Below are 27,008 nucleotides of genomic sequence, written 5' to 3'. Positions count from 1 at the left end.
ATGAATTCTATTGTTTTTATTTGAAAATGAGGAAAGATGGCTGGTAATTGTAGTTAGAAACTTATCGAACTTGTACGATGTCACCCGTAGGCCTATTTATATGCTACACGGGATGAAAACTATAAAAACACGAAACTTAAAGAAGAAACCTGGAGACAAATATCAGATTATCTGAAAATAAATAGGGCTATATTTTATTTTGTTGAGATTTAATAGTATTGATTAAACATTTGAAATAATGTATCTACATGTCTTAACAGTTTACTGTACATAATTTTATTCAGAACATAGCAAAGAATCCTCTATCATATCATGAATAGCAAAAAACTAAGGTCTATTCAACCTGAAATAATGCCAAATCGAAACTAGTGTCCAAAACTCGCCCTTATTTTCATAAGATACAATGTGATTTTCAGATATTTCTGACTTTAATTTTAGGCCTACTTTTTCTTTCCACTAACAAAATATGTTCATGTAACTCCATTTCCTCATCATCTGAATATTCAGATTCAACATAGCGTTCGTACATAATTTGTAAAGTACGACAATATACTTACAAGTTACATATTTAAGTGCGACAATATACGTAAATACATAACCTATAATATTTCCCCCAACGAGTGATTACTACAATCAGAAAAATGCTTTCTGCATGAAGGCAGTGCATAGATGATCATAGCGAGGTGTGAATCTGTGATAACGAGAACTCGCCAAGTGTGTGGAGGAGAGCTCTTCGCCTCTTTCTCGCAACACATTTCTCGCTAGCGAAAACTCTTCTAGTGTGTTACGGGCCTAAGACATAAGCGGTGTACATATTTTATGCATGTGGAACTTGTTTTGAACCTTAGCGTAGTACATAAGGATAGGTTAAGCATTGAGAGAGACGTTTCGATGGTAGAAAGTGAAATAAATCATCTACCGGTATATAAATAAGTATCTTCAAATTTTAGTAGTATGTACAATTGAATTATTTGTAGTGTATGCGTAGGATTATTTCTTTAATCAGTTTTAAATGTCTCAACTATACCTAAAGATGTCAGCCGGGATTCCACTCCCCTCTAATAATCATTGTTACCATAACAGATATATTCTGTAGGACCAAAAATTAATCTTTACTTAGATTCTTCGCCCAACTGTGCATATTACTGTGGAATCTCTGCCACCAAGTCACTCAATTGAGTGCGCTCCTTGTATAATGGCAGTTGACTAAATATATGTCAACGTATATGTCGAACTTGGAGTCAGGCCACAAAGGGAAAAACACTAGATGAGAGGGATTCGTTCCGGTGCTGTGGAATGAACTTCGGCGTAGCTCAGTGGTTAGAGCACTTGGTACGTAGAACCAAGAACCCGGCCCGGTTGGGGCAAGTTGCCTGGTTGAGTTTTTTCCGGGGTTTTCCCTCAACCCAATACGAGCAAATGCTGGGTAACTTTCGGTGCTGGACCCCGGACTCATTTCACCGGTATTATCACCTTCATATCATTCAGACGCTAAATAACCTAGATGTTGATACAGCGTCGCAAAATAACCCAATAAAATGAAATAAATAACCCAAGGACCCGGGTTCGATCCCCGGCGCCGGAGCGAATTTTCTCCTTTAATAATCATTGCTATCATAACAGATGTTCTCTGCAGGACCAAAAATTAATCTTCAATTACGAATCTTCATCCGTGTAGCTAATGAAGATTTTTTTTAATGTAATACTTTAACACATTAGCAGGACATTGTCATAATTCTCCACTGTGCTCATAATTGGTGATATAGGAGTGCCTTTCCATTCTCCTTCTCCAAACAGGTCACTATTTGTGTTGAGCGTGTAGCATTTTATGCACAAATAACGATGCTTTGTTTGAATACCACTAGTATAATACTATTAAGAGCCGTATTCAGAAATGTCACTTCACTTCGTCTTTATATAAAGTGAAGTGCTGGATCCGTATTCAATGACAAAGTCAAATAGAGGTAAAAAGCAAGTGAATTTGGTGTTTGACCTCATCATATAATGATGTAGTTTTTCCAAACCTCAGCTGCTCCATGCGGAAAAAGCGGAAAACACTTCATTGTTGGCTAAAATTTCTTTCAAACCTGTTATTTTCAAAACAGGCGTTGAAATGGACAAACAATAGACGAATATAGTAGACCTATATCAAAATAATTGCTTACAAATATGAAGACTTGATGGAAAATCAGAAATCAGACGTCAAGTTTCAGCAAAGGAGAAGCAATGGTACGAAAATCAGAGCACAAAAAATATAAGTAAAACTGTTACGTTAAGAACATGACAATTAAATTAGAATCTTAACCGTATGTTGAATAAAGCATATTAATATAAGATTATATTATTATAAGGTGGAAAAAAAAATCATAGTCTATTGTAGGTTTTTCAATCTCTATTGTTATAATATAAATATTTACAAGTTACTTATTTTCAATCAAATCATCTTTTTTCATTGATTTTCAGATGAAATATAATAATATTTACTTACTGGCTTTTAAGGAACCCGGAGGTTCATTGCCGCCCTCACATAAGCCCGCCATTGGTCCCTGCCCTGAGCAAGATTAATCCAGTCTCTATCATCATATCCCACCTCCCTCAAATCCATTTTAATATTATCCTCCCATCTACGTCTCGGCCTCCCTAAAGGTCTTTTTTCCCTCCGGCCTCCCAACTAACACTCTATATGCATTTCTGGATTCGCCCATACGTGCTACATGCCCTGCCCATCTCAAATGTCTGGATTTAATGTTCCTAATTATATCAGGTGAAGAATACAATGCGTGCAGTTCTGTGTTGTGTAACTTTCTCCATTCTCCTGCACTATCACCTTTACTTTTTAACTTTGCTCTAGAGTATGCCATTAGGAAAGTCCAGGATAACAGAGATGGTTTGGAATTGAACGAGTTACATCAGCTGCTTGTCTATGCGGATGACGTGAATATGTTAGGAGAAAATCCATAAACGATTAGGGGAAACACGGGGAATTTTACTGGAAATATAATAATAATAATAATAATAATAATAATAATAATAATAATAATAATAATAATATGAGAGAAATGAGAAATTAAAAATACACTTTATAGCTACATAACATCGGAACAAACTAATGAAACTGGAGATAACATTGAAGTTACGATAACATTGGCAAAAATAAGCAAATAATATGACACAGAGAGCATAATTCTTCAGTTAATGCAAATTTCCATATTCTATCTAAATCCTTAAACTTAACTTTATTGTAGTAGGCCTAAGAAAATATCTCCTTAGTTGTTGTTCAGGCAAATTCAAGCACTAAATGCGGTTTAAGGTGCCGGCCCGGACGGCTCAAGCGGTAGGGGCACGGCATGTCCCTATCGCTTAGTCCTAAGGGTTGTGGGTTGGAGTCCCGCCTTGGGCATGGGTGTTGTTTTTGTATTAGTATAAGTAAAACAAAGGAAAACAAATTGAAAACAGAAAACAAAATAGATAACTTTAAAAAAAAAGATTGGTCTTCACGTATCTTGAATCTTAAGCTTTTGCCTAACAAGCAAACATTCTGATGGGAGCAGATAAAAATGTTAATTTTTCTTCTTTCACCAAGTTATAATGTGAAAAGAAGTGCTTATACGAATTTTGACCACTCGACCGCAATTACGGGGGTCATAAAAAATAAGTTCGCCAGGGAGGGGCCGTTAACAGAAAGAAAACGCGAATTCATTGGAAAAATTTATTGGAACAGACAAAGCAATTGTTCAGCTATTTTTCAACATATTTCCCACGGGAATTAAGACATTATTTTGTCATATTATCATGGGATCGACAGAGATGTGCAGACGGCTGTCAAACGCTGGTTCCGATCCCAGGAGGCTGACTTCTACAACGCAAGGATACAAAAAATTGATCCCATGGTATGACAAATGTCTCAAATTCCAGTGGGGGGATATGATAACAAATACCGCAACAATTGCTGTATCTGTTTTAATAAATCTTTCCATACAATTGTGCTTTTGTCTGTAAACGACCCTAGGGAAAATAACTTTCTGGACGGCCTCGTAATTGCGGTCGAGTGACAAAAAAATTTGTATAAGCACTTCTTTTGTCATTATTAACATGGTGGAAGAAAAAAATTTAACTTTTTTATCTGCTCTCATCAGAATATTTGCTTGTAAGTTACGATTAAAAAAAGTGTAAGTTAAGTTGTGACTCTGAATAGAAATTCTACATCTTCTACCTACTACAGTCGAATGTAAGTGAAAGTGACGTTCTTGAATACGGCCCCATGTGTCCCGCTACATAGTCGTTTGGTCTAGTCATGTTTTAAACGAGCGATTCTGAATGAGTGCTGGTTAGAGTCCTTATGAGGGACTCCGTGCTGGTTGAATGGCCGTTCCCCTCTGCCGAGCGAGGTCAGGATTCGGCTGTTTGGCCTTGGCCCGCCGTAGATTGTTTCGCAACGCATGCTGTATGTACAAACATGAAACTAAAAATGACCAGACAGCGGATTTTCGGTCCCGTTACTGAACGTTAGGTGTGCGTCACTTGCAGGGAGATCAATAAACCAATTGCTACGCTGCCTCCACACACCAAGAGATAAAGGGCCGTATTTATAGACATTCTTAGCGCGGGCTTTCGGTGGATGATCAGCGAACTAACGTTTTTCGTATTCATAAACCTGTGTCAGCGATATGATATGAATCCTGTTTAACACGCTCGTAGCGTGGGCTAGCGAAATGTCTATGAATAGCATCCATAATGCATTGTCGCTGAGTAGGGACCGAAAATCGCTGTCTGCTAATGACGTACCCAGTTTAGCTTCGCTGTGGAGTTGCCTCGAGATGGAAGGGACGCTTGGATACAATCTCAAAGTCTCCTTGATGACTCGTTCCAAGTATTTCATCTCGTTGAGCTCTTTCATGGTGACCGAGCGATCAGAACCCTGGAAAATGTTCTTCTGTTCTTCATACGCCTTTTCCTGCAAGAATAAGATAGTAATGCGATGTAGTGTGTTAAGGCTGGACCACAATAAACCGGGAACGAAAACGAGAACGAGAACGGAAATATTATTAAATTGTATTGTAATGTGAGCATTCACAATTAACGAGAAGCTTGCCGGAGCCCGGGAACGGGAACGTGAAAGTTAATTGTGAATGTTCACATTACAATACATTTTAACCAATTTCCGTTCTCGTTCTCGTTGTCGTTTCCGTTCTCGGCTTATTGTGGACCAGCCTTTATTTGTGTGAAATGCAAATATAAAGGCTCTGCAATGACATTATGGTTGATTGATATGTAATAAAATATAAGAATAACGCTTCATTTCGGAGACAATAAGTTTGTGTCACAATGCTAGATGAGAAAATATTCGATTTTATGTCAAATTCTGAAGAAATATTACTACTCTACTAATGCAAATATTTAAAAATGGCATGTTTATTATTTATTTATTTATTTATTTATTTATTTATTTATTTAATGTGGTGAAGTTAAAGGTAGTTGGTACTTATCGCATGCAAAATAATGGTAAAAATAGCCTATCTTGAAACAGTCATAAATGTAATGCTAGTCCACACCTATGGAGTAACGGTCAGCGCGTCTGGCTGCGAAACCAGGTGGCCCAGGTTCGAATCCCGGTCGGGGCAAGTTACCTGGTTGAGGTTTTTTCCGGGGTTTTCCCTCAACCCAATACGAGCAAATGCTGGGTAACTTTCGGTGCTGGACCCCGGACTCATTTCACCGGCATTATCACCTTCATATCATTCAGACGCTAAATAACCTAGATGTTGATACAGCGTCGTAAAATAACACAATAAAATAAATGTAATGCTATTTATCGGAGCTCTTTTTTTAGTAATTTGTGTACACATTAAGCTGTAAAATAAAAAAAGGAATGGTTACTCTAGAGCAGGGATGCAAAACTTTGCTACAATTGTAGCACACGCCGTAAGCCGGAACACGTTACTCATCCCTTCCCTTCAACCCTCGCGTCAGTGTAGGGTAAGGGGAGAAGAAATATGTATTCAGTGTGCTTACTAAACGTCACAGAAACGTCATTGAAGCGTCGTCTTATGGACGGGGGAACAAACACTTTCCCCATGCTTCCACCCCACTCTTCCCCAGTTCTGCTGTCCTACTCTAGAGTAAGTCTTTCCTTTAAAATAATTTTTGAATTGAAACTTTCCGTAAAAAATTTTTTTGTCGGTGAAGATTGGTATAAACCCTATGCTCATAATGTTGCAGATATATTTGAAGCGTGCATTTCCAGAACGTTGTAAGTGCCAATTTATGAAGTTTACAGTAGGAACAAAAATAGTTTCATACAGTACATACAACGTTGTGACTTGCGCAACCTGAAAGTGCACTACTTTATTACTTGGAGCAGCACTTTCTTCATAACCTTTCGTAATATTGTCAAATAGTGCATCTACAACTGATATATGTGAAAAAACAGATTCTCCCAGTATCGGCACTTACAACATTATGGAAATGCATGCTTCATTTATAATTTTCATAGGGTGTGTTTTAGTAACTATGACCAGTAAGTGGCTGTGTGAATAGAGTGCACCTAATCACAGGCATGTAGTGAATTTATTATATAAAAAAATTAATTCAATTATTTTAAGGCGATAGATTTACTCTAGAGTAACCGTTCTATTTTTATTTTAAAGTTAAATGTGTATATGAAATGAAATGAAATGATTAGCCTAAAAAATGTCCCGTTAAGGGCAAAGGCCTCCTCCTATATGTGTATATACACATCACTAAAAACTAGTAAAAATAGGCTTCATAACAGATACATTGAAAAATATATAATACATCTGAAAAATACAAATAATAGAAACAAGTAAAATTCAATTAAAACAATGAAAACACAAAATATTTTGAAATTTATAAAAATTAATGAAAACGCTTCACCACCGTTAATATATTAATTGTAACTAAACTTAGTAAAATGTATTTATAAAAAACAGTTAAAGTAAATTTGTGTTAAACTCACCAACAGAGTAAAAAGATTAATTAATAATCACTTATAAAATCTAGTTTTATTTTTATTGATTGCTAACTTATAATATATAATTCCATCCCTATAACAGAAAAATATGTGTTTCTCTTATGTGCAGTATGGAATATTAATTGTGTAAAATTGAGGTTCAGCTAAAGTAGATGTCAATTTTTTTTTCTAGTAGGATAAGCATGTTCTTCTTCTTTACATTTCAGACTATTTTCATGTTTATATTTTAATAATGTATATTTATATAAATAATATGGTAAACTCAATATGTAAATGCAGTAGAAGTACCCTAATGTTGGGAAATTTACGTTTCTAAGTATTTTCTACGTGTTTCACTGTGGCATTTTAAGCGTACTGATGTACGCTCATTGGAGCTTAGGCAATCTCTCCTACAAAACATTTGCGCCTATGATCCCTAGTGGACTTACCTGCACGTCAGGATGCAGCCCCAGCAGGAATAGCGCCCAACTCATGCCTGCGCTTGTTGTATCGTGCCCCTGTAAGCAGTCGCATTCAATTTCATGTGGTTAATGAAATTTCCCACAACTTCCCCATATTTCCATTAATGAACGGGAACCTTGAGGAATAAAGGAACTGACTAACTTTCCGTGGACCTAATGAAATGAACTTGGGACGAACATGGTTGCGATTGGAGTTGTTCTTGGGATCCTCCCGTTTCCCGATGTTAGTCGTCTACGAGATTTTCATGTCATTACAATTTTTTTGTGTTCTCCAATAGCCGGCTAGTGAAAGGCAGAGTAGGCTGGTCAGGTCTGTAGTGGGGTGGTTGTTAAGTCAACTGTTCGAAGACAGATCTGAACCTCACAAGTGATAACCAAAAGTACCACTTATGAGGCAACTAGGCCAGGAGATAAGGGGTAGGGTGGCCAGTTCCTTACCCCCTCCATTGCATACATCGCCGATTAGCTTCATGTTACGCTAATCAGACTTCATATGCATAGGCCTACAGACAAAATTGTTCTTCCTCTGACACATTTCGTCAAGTGAGATGTACTGCCTGATAATAGATGTAGCTACATATCAGCCAGAACCTCAATCAGAGGTAAATTTTTCCTCTTAACACAGTTTGATAATTCGTGGAAAATTTAGGTCTTATTTGAACAGATGTAAGATTCCTCCAACAAGCCGAAAAAAATAAGCAAAAACGAATAAATTAACATATTACTGTAATCTATATAATGAGGGTTATTTTATATTAAATACGGAAAATATATGGAAATTAATTAAAATAAGTACTAAACTCTGAAATATGGAGAAATATGGAAAATAAAAGTAGCATTTTTCAACTCTACACATTGTGAAATATAAAGATAATGCAAAATATAATTGATATTATCTTTATTAGTAAATATGTATTTACGTAATCGTTTCCCTGATAATAAAATTGTAACATAAAATATAAAATATACAGAGAAACTTTGGCTCGCCCCTGAAAGAGTAGAACTCGTGCTCAGGGGCGGATTCCTGAATTGAAATTAATAATTATACAATACAATTATAATTAATAATTATACAATACAATTTTCAATTATAGTATATAAATTTAAATTTACAATTTTTTAATTTTTATAAAATCCATACATAACTTTTTAAATTTAATACTAGAACTATTCGAATTGACAAGATTAGGATATGTAAATATAAATTTCTTATATATTCTTGGGCCTAAATTACTACTATGATTAAATACTAAAATGATTAAAATAATAAATGACCATATAAAATAATAAAATAAATAAATAATCTGACATATGAAGTTGAAATTTGGTATGATATCACGATATGTTAACTGTGCGAGTATGTGATAAAAACTTGAAATGCTTAAAAAATATAAAAGTTTAAAATTTCATCCCTAACTCCCCTTAAACCTTTAATAAGGAGATAGAAAACTCTGCCAATTAGCCTTTCCCTACTTAAAATCCAACAAGATCACATAAAACTGTCGTGAATTGTAATGTGACTCACCTCGAACATGAATGTATCCACTTCTTCCCTGAGTTCCTCATCCGTCAATTTGACGTTATCGATCGATGCTTCCAGCAACAGGTCCAAAAAAGCCTTTCTTTTCTTCTTGCCTGTAGGAGTAGTAGTAGTTTGGCATTTAGATCTAGGTCAGTGTTTCCTGTACTACAGTAAAATAATAACCCGCGTTATGACTCAGTTATATTCCGTTAGTTATTGCCGTCAAATTTTATCTCAGCTATGTTCTACCCCCATAAGGAAGAGACCAGTGAAGTGCTTTGTGTAGAATATGGAATGATATTGGACAGAAATATGGGCATTACGAAGAAGGTAAGAGAAAAGATTAGAAATTGTATGAAATCTGGATATGCAGAAGGATGGAGTGTGTGAAATGGGCAGACAGAATAAGAAATGAAGCTGTGCTAGAAAGAGTAGATGAAGAGGAATAATGCTGAAACTGATCAGAAAGCTAAAAAGAAATTGGCTTGGCCACTGACTAAGAAAAAACTGTCTACTGGAAGATGCACTGAAAGGAATGGTGAACGGAAAAAAAAGTTCGGGGCAGAAGAAGATATCAGATGATAGACAACATTAAGATAATAGATTGTGTGCGGAGACTTAGAGAAAGGAGGAAGATTGGAGAATGCAAGATTTGCAATGAAAGGCCTGCCTTTGGGCAGAAAACTTTGAATGAACATTTCGTATATTAATTCATAAGATAAATGTCACTCAAGATAATATGCTGAGATTAATAACATAAATCGAAATCTGTATTATCTTGCCAAGTAATGAACTATAATTTTGGATTACTACCTTATCTAAATGGAGAGCGTAACGCTGTAAGTCGGGAGGTTCAATGGGATGGTGGACTTTCTCCATTGATTTAATCCTCCCAGTGACTTTCTGGCCCCGGGGTTCATTCAGCATCTAACAGAATTTAGTTCCAGTGGTATTTTCTTGGGGTAAAGACGACTGGCACGTAGGACTGACATCTGTACTGCCAATAATTCCTGTGAGTAGGAGACTTTACCTCCAGTTTGCTAGTGGGTCTTCAGGCGTGTAATAAGGATTTCCTTATCTAAATAGATTTCATAATTTAGAACTGGGAATCAGGACTGGTAAAGTTTTTTTTTTGTCTATTTCTGATGCTAAAAAGAAGAGCATGGTCGCATCTCGATCTCTGGACAAAGATTGTCATAGGTAAAGTAGCAAACGAGAGGAGAGTAAAACTGGACTTTCAGTTAAGGGAAGGATACTGCAACATAAACTCCTCGCCCTCCTGGTGAGATGTTTTGAAATAGGCTGAAAACTCATATAGTGTGATTATCTCGCTAGAGGCCCGAAACTTTTGTCTATAAAACTGCCATTTGGTTGAAGTTTGTCTTGAAATTTTGTATGCACGTACCTTCAACAATATAAACCAGGATCTAATCCAGGCATGTCAGAAATCAGACACTGAAAGTGCAGTGTATGTGCGCGGAACGCCGGTCTGTGCAGATTGCGTCCTTCACGCGTTGCTCTTACCAGTTCTTAGCCGGAGGGATGTACAAGAATCTATTCTGAGCTTCTAGTGTTCAATTAAATTTGCATTTGGACAGTATAAACATACTTAGCAGAAGGAAAAACACAATTATTGTCAGTGTCTATATTTGACAATAATTGTAACACAAGAAACAATAGACTTACTCAGTTACAATTCACAAAGCAGTCGTTTGTAAAGAATCATTTATTTACATGATTTGTATACAGTATTTGAAGAAAATATGAATATTGCAGTAATTTCGAAAAAAAAAAAACAAAAAAACGAACACAGTATTTCATTTTACGTTGTAGGTACTGATTATTTCAAAGTAATACTCTTTCATTGTTCCTCAAGTATTATTGGAACCATTAGTGCACAAATGTTAAAGAAAATATTTTACTCCGAATTACATGCAATAGGACATTGTGAGGCTTTTACACTGGAATCATTTCCTTATTGTATATTAATATAAATTCACATCATTATTAATAAATTGGATAAATTAAGCTTGCATTTAAATTTATATATATAGTTTATTTGGAAAACGTTGAGAGCAAGTATCAGCAAGTTGGGAGCGTTACTGAATTGAGTTAAAAGAGTACTTCACAAGCTGTAAAGATAGGACATTTTCTTTATGTCAGGTTTAAAGATTTAGGCTATTAACATAAGTATATTAAGATAATATAGCAACGTGAGATGGAAAATTCACCATTATGTATTATTTTTCTAGAAAATATTTCCGCCTTACAAATAGTTGCTTTCTTCCTTCCCGTACAACCTCAGGACCCTCACATGTATTCCTCACTATATTCTCATCACTTATCAGCTTATCAAATAAAAGTTGTAATTTGTCTAACCATTGATGGCTGTGTTAGTACAGACTCCAAATCAACATCATTGTCATGTTTGTCTTGCCGTGAGAGTACTAATTAAGAAATAAGAGTTGGCTAATATCATATTTTGAGAACTTTACTAATCTTATATAAATTCTCACATCACTATTAGGTCCACATGATATGATGAAAACATTTCATTTTAAAATAATAACTGTTGGCTGAGGAAAACATCATAACAGTTACGTTACATGATTCGTGATTTCTCTTCTTCGTTATATCTGTGGACTCCTCACTTTATTTTTCATAACGCATTCACAATGACAGCTCAATGAGCACACCCGTACTGATCTGTGTTACTGAAACCAAAGCTGTTCTGCTATTCCAGGTAATGTACAGCCCTGTCGCGTTCCCTTCCAAGCCGATTCACTCCCTCCAGGTAGGGGAATAGGAACTGCACATTGCTGCACAGAGACAAGTGCACAATGTGCGCGACTGCACAATGTGCAGGGTTTTGACATACCTGATCTAATCCCTCGCAATATGTTTGGACTCTTCCAGTGACCTTGATAGATTTTTGTTCCGCTTCACTGCGTCTCGACAGTGTTGGCTCTAATGTCTTTGGATTAACAATGTACAAAATCGAAGGCCGTATGTTCCTCGTTCGTAAATACTGACAAACGGTTCATTTAAATCATGTCAAAGGGTATTTCACTGAACTCTACTGGTACTTGTGTTTGATAGCGTATTTTTAGGGCTGAAGAACTTCCCGAATTTTCAAACGGTTCAATGAACAGTAAATAGGTGGCTATGGCACTCACCTAACAATGAATCTTCGTCGGTGGACGTGGACGGAGATCTGTTCAAATCGCCTTCCAGTTGTGCTTTTCGCTCCTGAATTACCTGTAACAACCATGGAGAATGACGTGAAATAGTCCTTATTGCACTGTCTGAAACATGAGATCAGTGTAATCTGGTATTTTTAAGACTTGTAACTTTATCTTGCGTAGTGATGTTTTCATTCTAGTTACGTTTATGTTCAATCACACAATCTGTAGCCCCAAGAAAACGCTGGCATGCATCTTCTTGAAAGCGCGTCGCTCTTTCTGCGTGCAGTCAGTCGTAAGTGAGATTTCATGGGAGTAGGACAATAATTGTGTTGTGCAGTCGTGAGTGAGATTTCTTTTACAGTAGTGTTGTGCAATAGTGATATATTCACTACATCGTCGTATATACATTTTCAAGACGTGCGTCAAGCGCAGGAAGTTGCGTGGAAGAACAAGACAAGTATTTACACGTAAATTTTCTGGCAGCACAGTTCCAACACTAAAAGCAATTTAAAGGTAGTGGTTAAGTTTAATAAAATAAGTTTTGTGACTGACTGGAAAATAAAATGAAGCCGTCATATGTTTACAGATATGAGTTGTCTTGGAACGTAGTCCTGAAAAATCTCATTTTTGCACTCTATGTACAGTAGTTGCAAAAAAAAAAACCAAACCGACCCTTGTAGCTGATTTCAAAGCCTTGTTCACAGTGACAGCACGATAGACTGGTCACTAAGACTTTCGTGGTTCGAATCCTGTCTGGGAAGGACACTTTTTTTTTGTTCCTTATTCAAATTTATTCCCAATACTTTTCGATTGCAGCGATATTTTACTACTTAATTAAATTATTATTCCCAGAACATGAATTTTACCACCTAATTTTCTAATGGCTTTCAAAATGGGCTACATCAGCAGTCGAAACAACAATTTCAATAGATTACTCGCAATCTTTGAATGCGGGCGTGGCATGCGCAATGGTTCATTTCGGGCACTTTGATTATACCGTCGGTCAGGTTTTTTTGCCACTACTGTACGTCTTCAAGATGAATATCCGATGAGGCAGTGAATATCTCACTATTACACAACACTACTGTGCTCTCTAATGAAATCTCACTCACGATTGACTGCAGGCAGTAAGAGCGCCTCGCTTTCTTGGAGAGGAATGCCAGCGATTGCATGGAGCTCGACCGGCCGAGTAAAGCCTTGGTTTTTCTGAACCGACGCATGCGACGTGCGAGTTGCGAGTCCCGCCTCGCACAAATCCGGACTACACGAGAGATAGTGAGTGGTTTCTGTAATTGCGAGGTGCGAGGTCTGCGCACCTCGCAGCCATAGAAACCACTCACTATCTCTCATCTAGTCCGGATTTGTTCGCACGTCGCACGCATCGGTTCAGAAAAACCAAGGCTTAATGCTTCGGGACTTTTAAACTGTCCGGTCTGTATTAAAAAACTAATATAATATTATACCCTCTTGGTGAAGCTGTGTAGCACTCGTAGGCACTCTTCATGTCTTTTGCCCTTCTCGGTGAGTTTGTACACGAAGTCATTATGCAGCCAGGGACGGAATATGCGGTGAACTGTCAGCTCGCTCATGCTGAAACCAGAGTTATTGTAAGATACATGACAGCTAATTTTGTTAAAGATCACTAAAGAACTTCTAAATACTTAATTTTAAAAATTGGGCACACTAAAACTAATACTAGACTTGATGTCCTCTCCATTGATATTATATATGCTTTTATGTTGGGATTTGTATCTGCAAGTGTAACTTAGGCTACATGATCTGAAAGCTGTAGTGTACTATTCTTACTAATTTTATGTGGCCGGAGTTTGGTCTTATGAAGACCATATTTTAACGGAATAATCGAACTGTAACTAGATTTTAATACATTAGAAATGTGATCTGTTATTTTACGAGTAACATCACAAATATATTCAGGAGAAATGATTCATATGAAAAAAAAATAGTTCTCTGCTTTGTTCAGAATCTGCCTTTCGTAAACAATATGTTTAGACTACAATATAATAGGCCTATTAAGGGAGACTCCACTGAAAATTTTCCAAAAAAATTATTGGCAATTTCACTTCTTTAGAATGAATATTTTCATATCCAAATGGATTTAGTTCAATTCTGATTACAAGTATGTTTAATTTTTTTTCAATTAAGGCTGAAGAGGCGCGGCATTTAAAGAGTTGTCAACATTATTTTTTCATCAAAGGATTCGTTTTCGTACATTTCTGATTTGTTCTAATGTTTGGCTCCCTGAGGTTACTACATGAATGTAGAGGAAGAGAATTTTTATGTTTACATGAATATTAATTTTCCTTTCAAATCCATTTTTCCAAGTTTTTCTTGATTCAGCACCAACTTTTTTATGTCAAATATTAATCAATGTGGATGAAAATTATATTGCCAGTATTTATGAGGTTGCTGCATGTTTCCATACATTTATTTTGTAAGAAATGATGCTAGTTTATTTTATTAATTATTTTTTATGAATTATAGAACAAATAACATTTTTAAAATTAAAAACAAATGAAAGTGAGTAAATGATATATTTCATAAAATGAATGCATAGAAAAGTTTCTCTAAGCCTTGTGAATGTATCCAAAAAAAGAAACTTAAAAATTGAGATATTCTACCAAAACTTGGATCTGAAAATATTAAAAAAATAGAAAAAGTACAATATCAAAAGCCAAAAACATTTGGGAATTCAAAATTTGGATTTTGTTAGTCCTTTACATAGTAAATATGCTCTAAAAATTTGGTCGAAAGAAAATGATTAGGAAAAAAAATTGTCATTTTCAGTGGAGTGTCCCTTTAACAATACGAATATAATTAAAGTTGGACTAGATGGGCTATATCCTCATAAAAGTTTCATTATACATGACAGTAAATTTATTTATTCGTGGTAGTAATATTTACCCATATCAAGATTTGAAACAACAAACATATGATTTTCTATTTTCTGTTTAATGGTAAAAAGAAATTGTGACTACTTTTCTGATATGTAAATGTAAAAATAATAATAATAATAATAATAATAATAATAATAATAATAATAATAATAATAATAATGTAAAAAAATATAGGGTGTGGGGAAATTTAACACCTATTCTGTAGATCAGCTACACTCTAAAGCAAATGAAGGTAACACATAGAAAAAAGATAATGATCGAGTTATCCCAAAATTCTAGCGAACTGGGCCTCCGACTTTCTGGAAAGAAACAAGTGAAAGGCTAGCAAGTGTTTTTATGACATTTAATAGAAAAGAGAATAATGTGAAGAAAAAGTGTTTACTTATGTTATCGAGCCTACACAATGTTGAACTCATTCTAATTTAAAGAAAGGAAAAATAATATTTTTGTGGTTTGTATCTGAAGGTGTAAAAGTTTGACTCACTCATCCTAATTTATATCAACGAAAATAATTATTTTCTGGGTCAGTTTAAATCATTACTAGTATTAACGTGTATTGAATATACTCTTGCATTAGGTAATGACCTATTTGTAGTAGGAGGCAATAAAATCGGAAATTTTAATTGAAACTTTGGGGCGAAAATAAACTAAATCATACTTAAAGAATTCGTATGCAGAAATATGGAAGACTCAAACAAATTATGATTTATATCACATTTATATTGTTCATTTGTTAATATCAACAGTAGTAGGCTATTTGGTGTATTGGAATGAGTGGGTGAAAAAAGAATGATGCTGAAACTGATCAGGAAGAGAAAAAGCATTTGGTTGTGTCACTGGCTGAGAAGAAACTATCTGCTGAAGGATGCACTGGAAGGAATGGTGAACGGGAGAAGAGTTTGGGGCAAAAGAAGATATCAGATGATAGACAACATTAAGATGTATGCATCATAATTATGAGGAGACAAAGAAAAAGGCAGAAAATAGAAAAGATTTGAGAAAGCTGAGTTTGCAGTGAAAGATCTGCCCTCGGGTAGAACACTAAACGAATGAATAGACTATTTTTTAACAGAACAAATATATTTTCTTCCAATACCGACGGAGCCCCCGGCGTGGCTCAATCGGTTAAGGCGCTTGCCTGACTGTCTGAAGTTGCGCTCGGGCGCTGGTTCGATCCCCATTTGGGCTGATTACGTGGTTATTTTTTTTCCGAGGTTTTCTCCAACCGTAAGGTGAATGCCAGGTAATCTATGGCGAATCCTCGACCTCATCTCGCCAAATACCATCTCGCTATCACCATTCTCATCGACGCTAAATAACCTAGTAGTTGGTACAGCGTCGTTAAATAACCAACTTAAAAATACTGACGAACAATTCACTTCTTTGATCATGTTGACTTGAATATTCTCTATGAATAAAGCACTAATAATGTCCTCTCACAATTTTCCCGCAGTGAAGTGTGTGAAGTTGGATTTAAATTGATTCTTGAAGGATGGTTTGTAGAGAAAGTGTCGAAAATTGCTCAGAGAACTGTAGTAACCCACGAAAACTAGGCTGTCTGCACCAAAATGCCCACATGAACCCTTGAAATTTGAAACCGGGTCTGTGGCGCGGAAATCAATCCTCTAGGTATTAAACTTCCGATGAAACTACATTAGAATTAAGATTAACTGAACTGGCAATGAAGTCAGTACTCACTCGTATACGGCTTTCACGTAATCGGACCCTCTCTCGTCCTGAGCGTATATCGATGTGCCCATGGCAGTTTCTGAAACAAACGTTAGAAGGTCTCTAATACAAGCTAAATCCTGTCACTTTATGTAAATACACACTATTCTAAGCCCATGAACTTCTTATTGTCGATTAGAGATGAGGTCGCTGCTATCGCTACAACAGGAAACATGTAATGAGCTCAGTAGTTCGGACTCCTGCCGTCGGTAATCGGAAATTGGCTGGCCTATAAATTACACACTCTTCGTAGGTGATACAAAACATAACGACTATCTAAGCACAAAATACAACTTGTTGGCTGTACATTAATTCACAATAGCGTACCCTTCTGACACGTCAAACACAAAACAGATTCAAACAGAAACTACAGCCTATTGGCCACCTGTTAATTCATATTACAATGCAGTCTCCGTAGATGTTAGGAAAACAGATTCAGACGCAAATATTTTGTTCATATCATATGCACTCATTGCAGATGATGCGAGACAACACAGATTGATACAAGTTTTCTTGTTCACACACACACAATGCACTCACCGTAAATGATGTTAACCACAACACAGATTCAAACAAGTATTTTCTTCAACACGCTGTGCACTCATGACATAAAATGTCAGACATACCACAGATTCAAACTAAATTATTTTCATCCACACTAAGTGCATTCAATGCAGATATAGTGAGAAACATTACAGTATATCTTACAAGCATTTCATCCATACGCCGTGTACTCACCGCAGCCATGTCCTAGGCAACACATACTCAGAAGTACGCTCATAGTACATGAGGCACAAAACACATATTGAGACTTAATATTTTCGTTCCTGTAGAATGCACTCACAACAGATATGAAACACAACACAATTTTATATAAAAGTAGTTTCATGTTCATGTAGTACAATCACAGCAGATATTATCTAATAACACAGATTCAGGCGCAAGTGTTTTCGTCTGTGCCTACTGCATTTACAGCACATGGTATCAAACACCTGTAGTATAATCACAGCAGATGACGCTAAATACAACACAGATTTAGATAGAAGATCTTTCCGTTCACACACAATGCTCTCAACGCACGTGATGCGAGGGACAATCGATTTAGACAAGTTTTTTCGTCCATTCTTAGTGGATTCACTGCAGATGATGTCAAACATAACTCAAATTTAGGCAAAAATATTTTCATCAACGCAGATTACACTTATCGCAGATAATGACAGAAGTAACATATACTGAAAAGGAGCTAAAATACAGAATCTGACTAGTGTTCCTACAGAGTGCACTCGCAACAAGTATAAAACACAACATAGGTTCACTCGTTCATGCGTAGTACATTCGCAGCACATAATCTCAAGCACAAGTTTAGGTACAAGTTCCTTCGTAGCACGTAGTACACTCACTGAAGATATTGCTAATCACAATACTCAGACAGATTTTTTTTTCATGGATTTTGTGAGGTAAACATAGATTACCACAAAGGTAACAGCATGTTGGCTGTCCTTTTGCACCATTGTACACTCACCGCAAATAATATCCAGGGCGCACTTGGTGATGTAAGGGTATATGTCGAAGCTCTGTGACCCAACCTCCTCCTTCAATTTGTCCACCAGAATCTCGCTTTTCTCCGAGAACACTTCCACAAAGGTATCCAGGATCTTGAAGTGGAAGGTCGGAGTGATCATCTTGCGGTGCGTGAACCATTTTTTACCTGCGAAAGTATAGACAACATACACGGCGATGTTACTTTTGAAAGATGTGTACTTTAGAATGTAGATAGGGATATGTACGCCACCTTTGTCTTTTGTACTGCAGGAACGAAGATCATCTCAAAGATTTCAAAAATGCTTCTAAACTTAGAATTCCATTTTCTTAGCGAATCAGAGCGCAGCATAGCATCAGATAACTTAAAAATTTATTCATAGCATGGAGATTTAAATTAATAAAGTCATTCTTATTTGTTATGAATAGTGAGTGATGAGCAACATTTAAAATTTCGTGTTCTAAACCATTCCTTCTGACAGTAGATTTGGGTTTTAATGATGTGTAGAATACAATTAACGTGAAATTTATATCGGTACGTTTAATTAAGTTTTATTTTAAATATTTCATATTCTATTAAAAATAGGCTTATACATGCAGATTTTTTTTGGACGATTTTCTCCCACCGTTAATACTTACATAACTAAAACTGAACCGGGATTTCCAGACACTATAAGGAGAAGTCATTATGCAGCCAGGGCCGGAATATACGATGAACTGTCAGCTCGCTATAGCTTTCCAAGTGTTCCTTGTAAAACATTTCTATCTCCCGTTCTTGGGACACCCACATGCTAATGTGACACCGGCTACAATTGAAAGTGCAGATAGGCTTATTCGGGACAAAAGGCGAATCACAACCAAACAAATTGCTGTTCATTTTCACATCTCTGCAGATAGAACTGTCCTTCAGGCACCCTACAGTCCCGATCTTGCGCCATCTGATTTTCGCCTGTTGGTTTCTTAAAGAAGCAATCCGCGGGAAGCGAATGACAATGACGAGAAAGTTGCAGTTGAAGAAATACGTAGCTGAGAGAAATACCAGCAGAGTGGTATCGCGACGGCATACGGGCTCTACCATCCAGGTGTTGTAAGGCTATAGATTTGAATGGAAGCTACGTGATAAAATAAGTACTATAGTAGCCAATGAATTGGAGGGGAACATGGCATATTTGCAATTGCAATAACATAAACTTTGAATGAGAAAAAAAAAATATGGTGCATTAGCCTACTTATTGAACGAATCTTGCATATTGTCTTTGATAGCCTTTTAGGGAGCGGATTTTTATGTGCTAAAAATTTTAAATATATTTATTTATATTGTGCTAAAAAGTACGAAAATATTTGCTAAAAATAAAAAACATATTTTGTTTTAAATATGACAAAAATACCTTACTTAGCTTGAAAAAAAATTACTAGGTACACACCAACCACACTTGAGTCCTAGTAGTTGGCGCAGAATTGCTGTGAACAACGTAGGCCATCTCCAAATTCTCCATCATAAATGCATGCCGATTATCTCTGAACAACGACTTATACTTTGTGACCTGGTAAAGTGTAAGAGAAGGCCCTATGGCCTTAACTCTGCCAGTATAAATAAAGAATTATTATTATTATTATTATTATTATTATTATTACTATTATTATACTGTGAAAACGATCTTTCCACATCACAGGATGTCAAACTTGCATATTTAAAGAGAGGAATTTCACGAACATAAACACCGTTAATTTCACCTACAGGCACACCCTCCAATACTTGAGCAACCTTACACATTTTTTTATATCCACTGTTTTTCCCAAACACATTCTGGAATTTGTCCCTTAGTACTTGTACTTCTGAAACTGGTAGCGAGTCTAGTTTAATTTCCACGGCACGCACTTCCCTATTTCAGGCAACAGGTTTTTGGATGTTTCGAGTTTTTTATGATGTCATACAAAAAGCTTAGATTTGCTAAAGGAAAGCCAAATCGTTTTTTAAACAACCATCTTTCAGTATATCTTGAAGGATATCGATTGACGAAGCCCAATAACAGGGAATCACAAGATATATTGCCTTACTTGATATACATGAGCGAGAGGCGAGAGATTTGTTCAAATTAAATAATGTTCATACCCGAGCTCTTATCTGTTGTGTTTCACAAACAAAGCGTGGCATGAAATCATCTCAGCAACAATAAACGTTCTTAATTATGTGTTGCAAGATCTCTCCTCCTTGTCCATGTCAATTTATTCTCTAACAATAACACTGATATGCTGCCTAGGAGTTCTCAGAACTTGAGGCGATACTATTACAAAAATGGGTACACCACACAGCGCTTAGAAACACGAAGCAATCAAGAATTCTTAAAAAAAATAACGTACTTTGAGTGATACAATTGATTTATTTTAAAATATTTAAAAGTTCTTGTAAAAAAATTATTTAAGTAAAAAATCTCCAAGATTTATGTATTTATAATACATTTCCTGAAAATATGTATTTACATAATTTTTTTGTGAAAATATGTGTTTTTATGTGAAATAAAATTCGAGTTTTAAACTTGAAACTTCATGTTCGAAATGTTTAACTTTGTTACTTGTGTTTTATCACACGCAAAAAGAATATTTAATTACATAGGAATCCGCTCCTTAGCCATTATACTGTCCATATCTCCGTTAACCTTTATCGAGAAAGACTTTGGAAAACTTGTCCAGTGCCCTATAAGACGATGTGTTCACAGGTTATCTTTTTCCTTAGCAGCTCTGCAGTAGATTAAATACGAAGATAAGGCTGTCGTTCTTACCAGTAGATGTGAGCAGACCTGTGCCTAGCCACTTGTGTAGGAAGCTGTAGCTTTGGCCCTTATCGATGTGGTCGCTGCTCCTCAGAATCACCTGAAAATAAGCCAATATCACTGTTCTCTTAGTTCGGGACAGAAGAGGATTTTATCAGAGAACATTAAGATTAGGATTGTATGAGGAGACTAAGAGGAAGCGGAAAGGAGAGAAGAATAGAGAATGCTCGGTTTGCAGTGGAATACTTGCTCTTGGGTAGAACACTTTAAATGAAAATTACTGTTCTTTTATCTATACCGTTTTATTAATTGTGTAGTATTAGTAAATACTACTGATTGCAAAAACAGGAGCTCCAGGTTTGAAATGGTGTTAGTTTGATCGAAGTTGATAATTGTTTGGTTATGGTAATGGTAATGGTAGTGATGTTGGTGGTCAGACTGATGGTAATGGTGGTAATTGCTGTGGTAATAGTGGTAGGTGTTGGTACACTGATATGTGATAATGATAGTTTTTAATATTCAATTCAATTAAATTCAATTTATTAAGCCATTAAACATACAGTGATAGACTTCGTCACAATACAGAAGGGAGGGGAAAAAAAACAAACATTTGTATTGAAAACAGTAAAATTTAATTAGAATGAAAACACAAAACATTTTGAAACTCTAAAATTAATGGAAACACTTTACTCTTAATATAATAATTGTAATTAAATGTAAATAACTTTATTTATTAAAATAATTTCGTATTAATTTATGTTAAGAAACTCATCTACAGAGTAGAAAGGATTAATTAAAAGCCAATTATGAAATCTAGCTTTGAAAATAATGGTTGGTAACTTATAATATTGACTGGGAAGCTTATTATATAATTTCATCCCCATGACAGAAAAATTTGTACTAGTTTTATGTAATCTACAGTATGGAATATTAATTTGTTCACTATTTCTGATTTCATGATCATGTATATTGGCTATTAATGAGTAATTGTCTATATTTTGTCGAACGTAAAGGTCTAGGTCGTATATACCTTATATAAATTTATGATAGTTAATATCTGTGATTGTTTGAAAAGAGGTCGACAATGTTCAAGATAGTTTGATTGACATAGAATTCTAATGGCTTTCTTTTGCAAAATCAAGACACTCCCAATTTTGCTACCATTTCCCCAGAAAATTAAGGCATATCTAATTATCGACAGAAAGGACGAAAAGTAGGCACATCTTAAATAATTTTGAGAAACGTAAGTCAGTAATTTCTTTAATAAATGTATAACTCTTGATAATTTTGTGCATATATATTCGATATGTTTTTCCCATATTAAACTGGAATCTATAAGAAATCCTAGAAATTTGGTATAGTTTTATATGTTGTTTTTTATTACATGATTTAGAGTAAAAGTTATGTTGATAGTCTTTTCTTGATTAAGCAAAAAACCGTTAGATTCAAACCATAAAGTGATCTGTGATAGAATGTCATTGGTTAGAGCATGTAATTCATTGAGTAGAGCTAGAACATAGGAGAAGAAAGGTCAGAGGAAAATGGAATATTGAGAGAGGTACAGCAAGGTTGCACTTTATCGCCAAATGTCTTCAAAATCTACTTGAAGGATTGAATGAAGAACTGTTTTCAGAACATGAGAGGGCTGAATAAAGTGCATAATATCCTTGCCTACAAAATATGCTAGCTCTACAAGGCAAGCAGAATTTCATTTTAAAAAACCTAATGATCAGGAATCATGGGAACATGGTAAAAAGAAAACCGCGATCAAAATGTGATTGCGGTGCACCAACAATGATCCTCAGTCATAGAAACCCGTTCTTCTGACCTCTTAACTTGGGTTAACTCTGAGATTGCATGTTATTTCTACAAAGGAAAGCAGCCATAGGAAAACAAAGATAAAAGCAGATCGTCCAATTGCTATGCACTTCGATTTTGTTGCTTGATTAGTTTGTTTATAACGCCACAGGATAAAATGAATACATAAAACAAGATAACTCAGAATTTTCAGGCCATGAAATAGGGGTTTTAGAGCTGGTTGATTGTTACTTTAATAATCTGGAAAATAGTAGGGTCGAAAAATCTTCTCTGAAAAAAAAAAGCTACGTAATAGATTTAATATGACTTAAGGTGATTTATATTTATTGTTTGAAAATTCAAATAATATACTACAGCATTTTTATTACATCAAATAAAAATAACAGAATAATAATAATAATAATAATAATAATAATAATAATAATAATAATAATAATAATAATAATTGTAAAACATTTTTACTGTTAACCCATAAATTTCAGATTTAATATATTAGTATTGTAATTAAATAATGTTTATCTACATTTCAGGTGTCACTAGGTCACTTATTGAATTAAAGACATGGTAATGATTATATATAACAAAATCCATATATTTTAAATAATCCATCCATTACAGATCGTATTCCTGCCATTGAAGGAAACGAAATATAGCGTAGGTGAAAAACGCAATAATGTTCGACACGTCATTAAGAATGTGTAATGCCATGGTATGATGGATATTAGAAATATCACCAATCACAATGTTGAATGCCTTTGTAGCGTACGAACTTAACGCTGACGGATTTCTTTCGATTAGTAGGAAATTCAAATCTTCCATTCATTTCATTCAAGGTTTCTTTGGACAGACGAAATATTTCCTCAAATTTCCTATCCCCATATTCTTCAGAAGGATCCCCTCTTTCCACAATAACGCCGATTTGACGTTACTCTCTTTAAATAATCCAGGTACAACATTTCGTCTTCTGTTCTATCACGCCGCCATTTTCTTGGAACTTGACTCTGATAAATTCCACATAATCACTCCATGACGACCTGTTAAGTTTTACCCCGGTAAACTACCACGTTTAACTTTTATCGTGATTGACGCATCGGATACTGAGGTTGAACAGGTGAAATGGGAACTTTACCGCAGTAAAATTTTCAACAAGAATGGTGCACTCGGCCATAAATTTCGCAGATTGTCGTGTATATGTGGGAGAGCGGTAGTCTTGGACTAATTGCGAGTGACTCGTGCGTTGCGCAGGCGAGTTGCTAGGTTTCTGAGAGGATAAAAAGAAAGGAGAGAGCACTACAAGCAAATATGCTTGATATCGGTGCGACGGATATGACGTCAAACTACACCTTCTACCACAACTTCTTCCGTGAAATACCGCCAATCGCCAAATATCCAATTGCTACTATCGGTTTCAGTCATACGTAAACGGCTTAGAATGGATGTGGAGGTAACAAGAGTATTAACAGATTATTGTATCAATGTAAATTTCACTGTATATTTATTAAAAGTGTTACGCTTGTGACATGGACTGAACATTTCATTTCCACATTCTTTCTTTTATCAAGAAGGATGTTGGCACTCCTTCACATGTTAAAGCATAGGGGGACATATCAACGGACATATTCTACAGTTTAGCCGAATGGAATATTAGCTTATTACAAAAAAAAAGTAACACTTGCTGAACTTGACTACACTTTTGAAATATTCACAACATGAAACAATTTGTAATCGTAATAATTTGAACAAAACAGCTGATAAACACGCCGGAAAAAGAGATGAACTATGGGTAATTTGACGGCCATACTAGTACACCTTTTTTGTTCCACCGTTTCAAGCTTATGGCCTAGGGTTGGTAGGTCTGTAATTTAACCACAAACTGACAACAAACCTACAGCAGCGACCTGCTTCCGATACGGCTCTTCTCTTGACAGCATAGTACTCACATAGGCACATAATTATTTTCTTTGTTACTCACCTCAAGATGTTCTGGCTTTATGATATGAATAATAGGTTGGCTACCATTCCATGAGCGGAACAAGGGTTTGTATTTATTCATGTTCTCTTGACGGAAGGCAAAAAACTCTGTTAACAAGAGAAATAATTGTTAAAATATTTACTTTTACAATTCTTTTGTACAAGAAAACTCTTAAAACAAGGACTTTCGTTTCTGATAGGCATAAATATAAGACGCTTTACCATATTGGACATACAGTGACAATACGTTTTCTGTATATGCTCAGAATTGGTAACGGCGTTATACCTTTTCGTCATGGACACTGGACACACTAGAGACTAAAATGAATTCATATATACCGACTTATAATTGTAATTCCCTGATAGTTCGTTCCATATTTTTACGTCGAAGGTTGTTCCAAAATTAAATTTAATAGGTGACCATTTTGTATGTAGAATGTAACAGCGGCGTTGCGATTTTATGTTGCTACTCTGTGGGAAAGAGAAAGACATAGTCTATGACAAGAATAAGAGAGCGATCGTACTGCACAGGTGACGTAATAGCGGCGCTCTGTGTATTAGTACAAGTAACTGCCATTCCATAAACAGAATGGTCAGGTAATACAATGTATATTTCTCAATATTATACACTATCTACCAAAAAGTAATTGGCCACTGTTTTTGCCCCTTTAGAACCTCGTGGTACCACCTCTTGTTGCTATAACAGCAGCCATCCTGTCAGGCATGCTCTCCATTAGTTTGTGTAGGATATCCACTGGAATGCGTCGCCATTCCTCCTGCAACATGGAACTCAGTTGGACAATGGAAGTTGGCCGCATCTCCCGAAACCTCAATCGCCGGTCCAATTCGTCCTACAGGTGCTCAATGGGATTGAGATCAGGACTCTGCAGGCTAGTCCAACCGGTGAACATTATTGTCTGCATACCACTGCATAGTAGCCACCGAAACATGGGACCAACTCCCATTGTCCAACTGAGTGCCATGTTACAAGAGGAATGGTGACGTATTCCAGTGGATATCCTACACAAACTAGTGAAGAGCATGCCTGACAAGGTGGCTGTTGTTATAGCAACAAGAGGTGGTACCACGAGGCTCTAAAAGGGCAAAAACTGTCTCCAATTACTGTTCGGTAGATAGTGCACAATAGTTTGTACACAACACACTATGCACCGCGTTCTTGATTTAACAATTTTGTTTACATAGTCTCCATGGTGACTGAGACATTTTTCTGACAGTGAGACAAGTTTTCGATGCCACTGTTGTAAAATGTGTTATTCTGACCGTTGAGCTAGCATTTCACCGCTGAAGCATCGTAGGCTATATAGCCGCATTAATTGTTGCTTCCTTCTTCAAGAAATCGATTTGAATTGAATTGAAAGAGGATAATTGGAAGGACAAAATTTAAAAGGTACGCAAACGCGTCCTTGCAAGGGTTTCGGGGCTGTAAGAACTAAATAGGCTATGTGAGCTCCAAGCCTGTTGGCCACTTGTCTCATTCCGGGTTACGTTGCTCCACTGTAGGAGCTCTAGAAAATGTTGAAGGGGAAAACCGAAAATGGACGTAATCTCTTAGGTACCACATGCGCGCGAGGGGGCGGAAATGTGATCAAAGTGATCACAGGACGGGACGAGGAACAAATGGCTGGTGTAAATCTTCACATTGAAATGAACTGTGTCATATCGCAGTGCAGGTAGAGTCGAGAAGATTCGTTTGTTTGCCGTTAGGATGGCAGGTGTTATCTTGCACATTGAAAGGGGCTTTGCCATTTCGCAGTGCAAGGAGTCGAGAAGACTCTGTCATCTGTTGTTCGATGACAAGGCAGGTGAAGGCCGTCAGAAGAAACGCCGTGAATTCTGAATCTGCAAATTGAAAGGTTCCCTGTCCTTTCGCATTGCGACTAAATGAGTGACCGCGCACATTTAATAGGCAAATTATAGGTTCTGCACTAGGGCATTACGTCGTTTGTTAGAAAAGGGGGAATATATGGGGAAGGGCATATAGGTCCGTAGCCCATTTCTTCTAGGCTTATTCCGACATTTGTCTTACGCCTGAGGAAAACCACGGAATACCTTAGGCAGGATGAGTTGTCTCATATAAGAGACTAGC

The 27,008-nt window shown here is 36.1% G+C and overlaps 1 protein-coding gene across 4 annotated transcripts in view; it reads right to left on the bottom strand.

Moving 5' to 3' along the window:
- Nucleotides 1–27,008, bottom strand: part of LOC138712142 (cytochrome P450 4C1-like) — a 45,749-nt gene that overhangs the window by 3,432 nt on the left and 15,309 nt on the right. For 3 of the 4 annotated variants that reach the window (XM_069843611.1, XM_069843609.1, XM_069843610.1), the window contains exons 3-11: nt 24,903–25,009; nt 21,122–21,212; nt 18,325–18,510; nt 16,773–16,842; nt 13,623–13,749; nt 12,151–12,232; nt 8,978–9,087; nt 7,420–7,488; nt 4,786–4,954 (exon numbers count right to left, since the gene is read on the bottom strand). In XM_069843611.1, coding sequence (XP_069699712.1) covers nt 4,786–4,954; nt 7,420–7,488; nt 8,978–9,087; nt 12,151–12,232; nt 13,623–13,749; nt 16,773–16,842; nt 18,325–18,510; nt 21,122–21,212; nt 24,903–25,009 — 1,011 coding nt within the window. The remainder of the gene's footprint in view (nt 1–4,785; nt 4,955–7,419; nt 7,489–8,977; nt 9,088–12,150; nt 12,233–13,622; nt 13,750–16,772; nt 16,843–18,324; nt 18,511–21,121; nt 21,213–24,902; nt 25,010–27,008) is intronic. The other variant, XM_069843612.1, reaches the window with a different exon arrangement.

This window comes from Periplaneta americana, chromosome 13 (assembly GCF_040183065.1).
Source record: "Periplaneta americana isolate PAMFEO1 chromosome 13, P.americana_PAMFEO1_priV1, whole genome shotgun sequence".
Taxonomy (NCBI): Eukaryota; Metazoa; Arthropoda; class Insecta; order Blattodea; family Blattidae; genus Periplaneta; species Periplaneta americana.
Note: the sequence above shows the minus strand (reverse complement) of the source record. Positions and strands in the feature narration are given on the sequence as shown.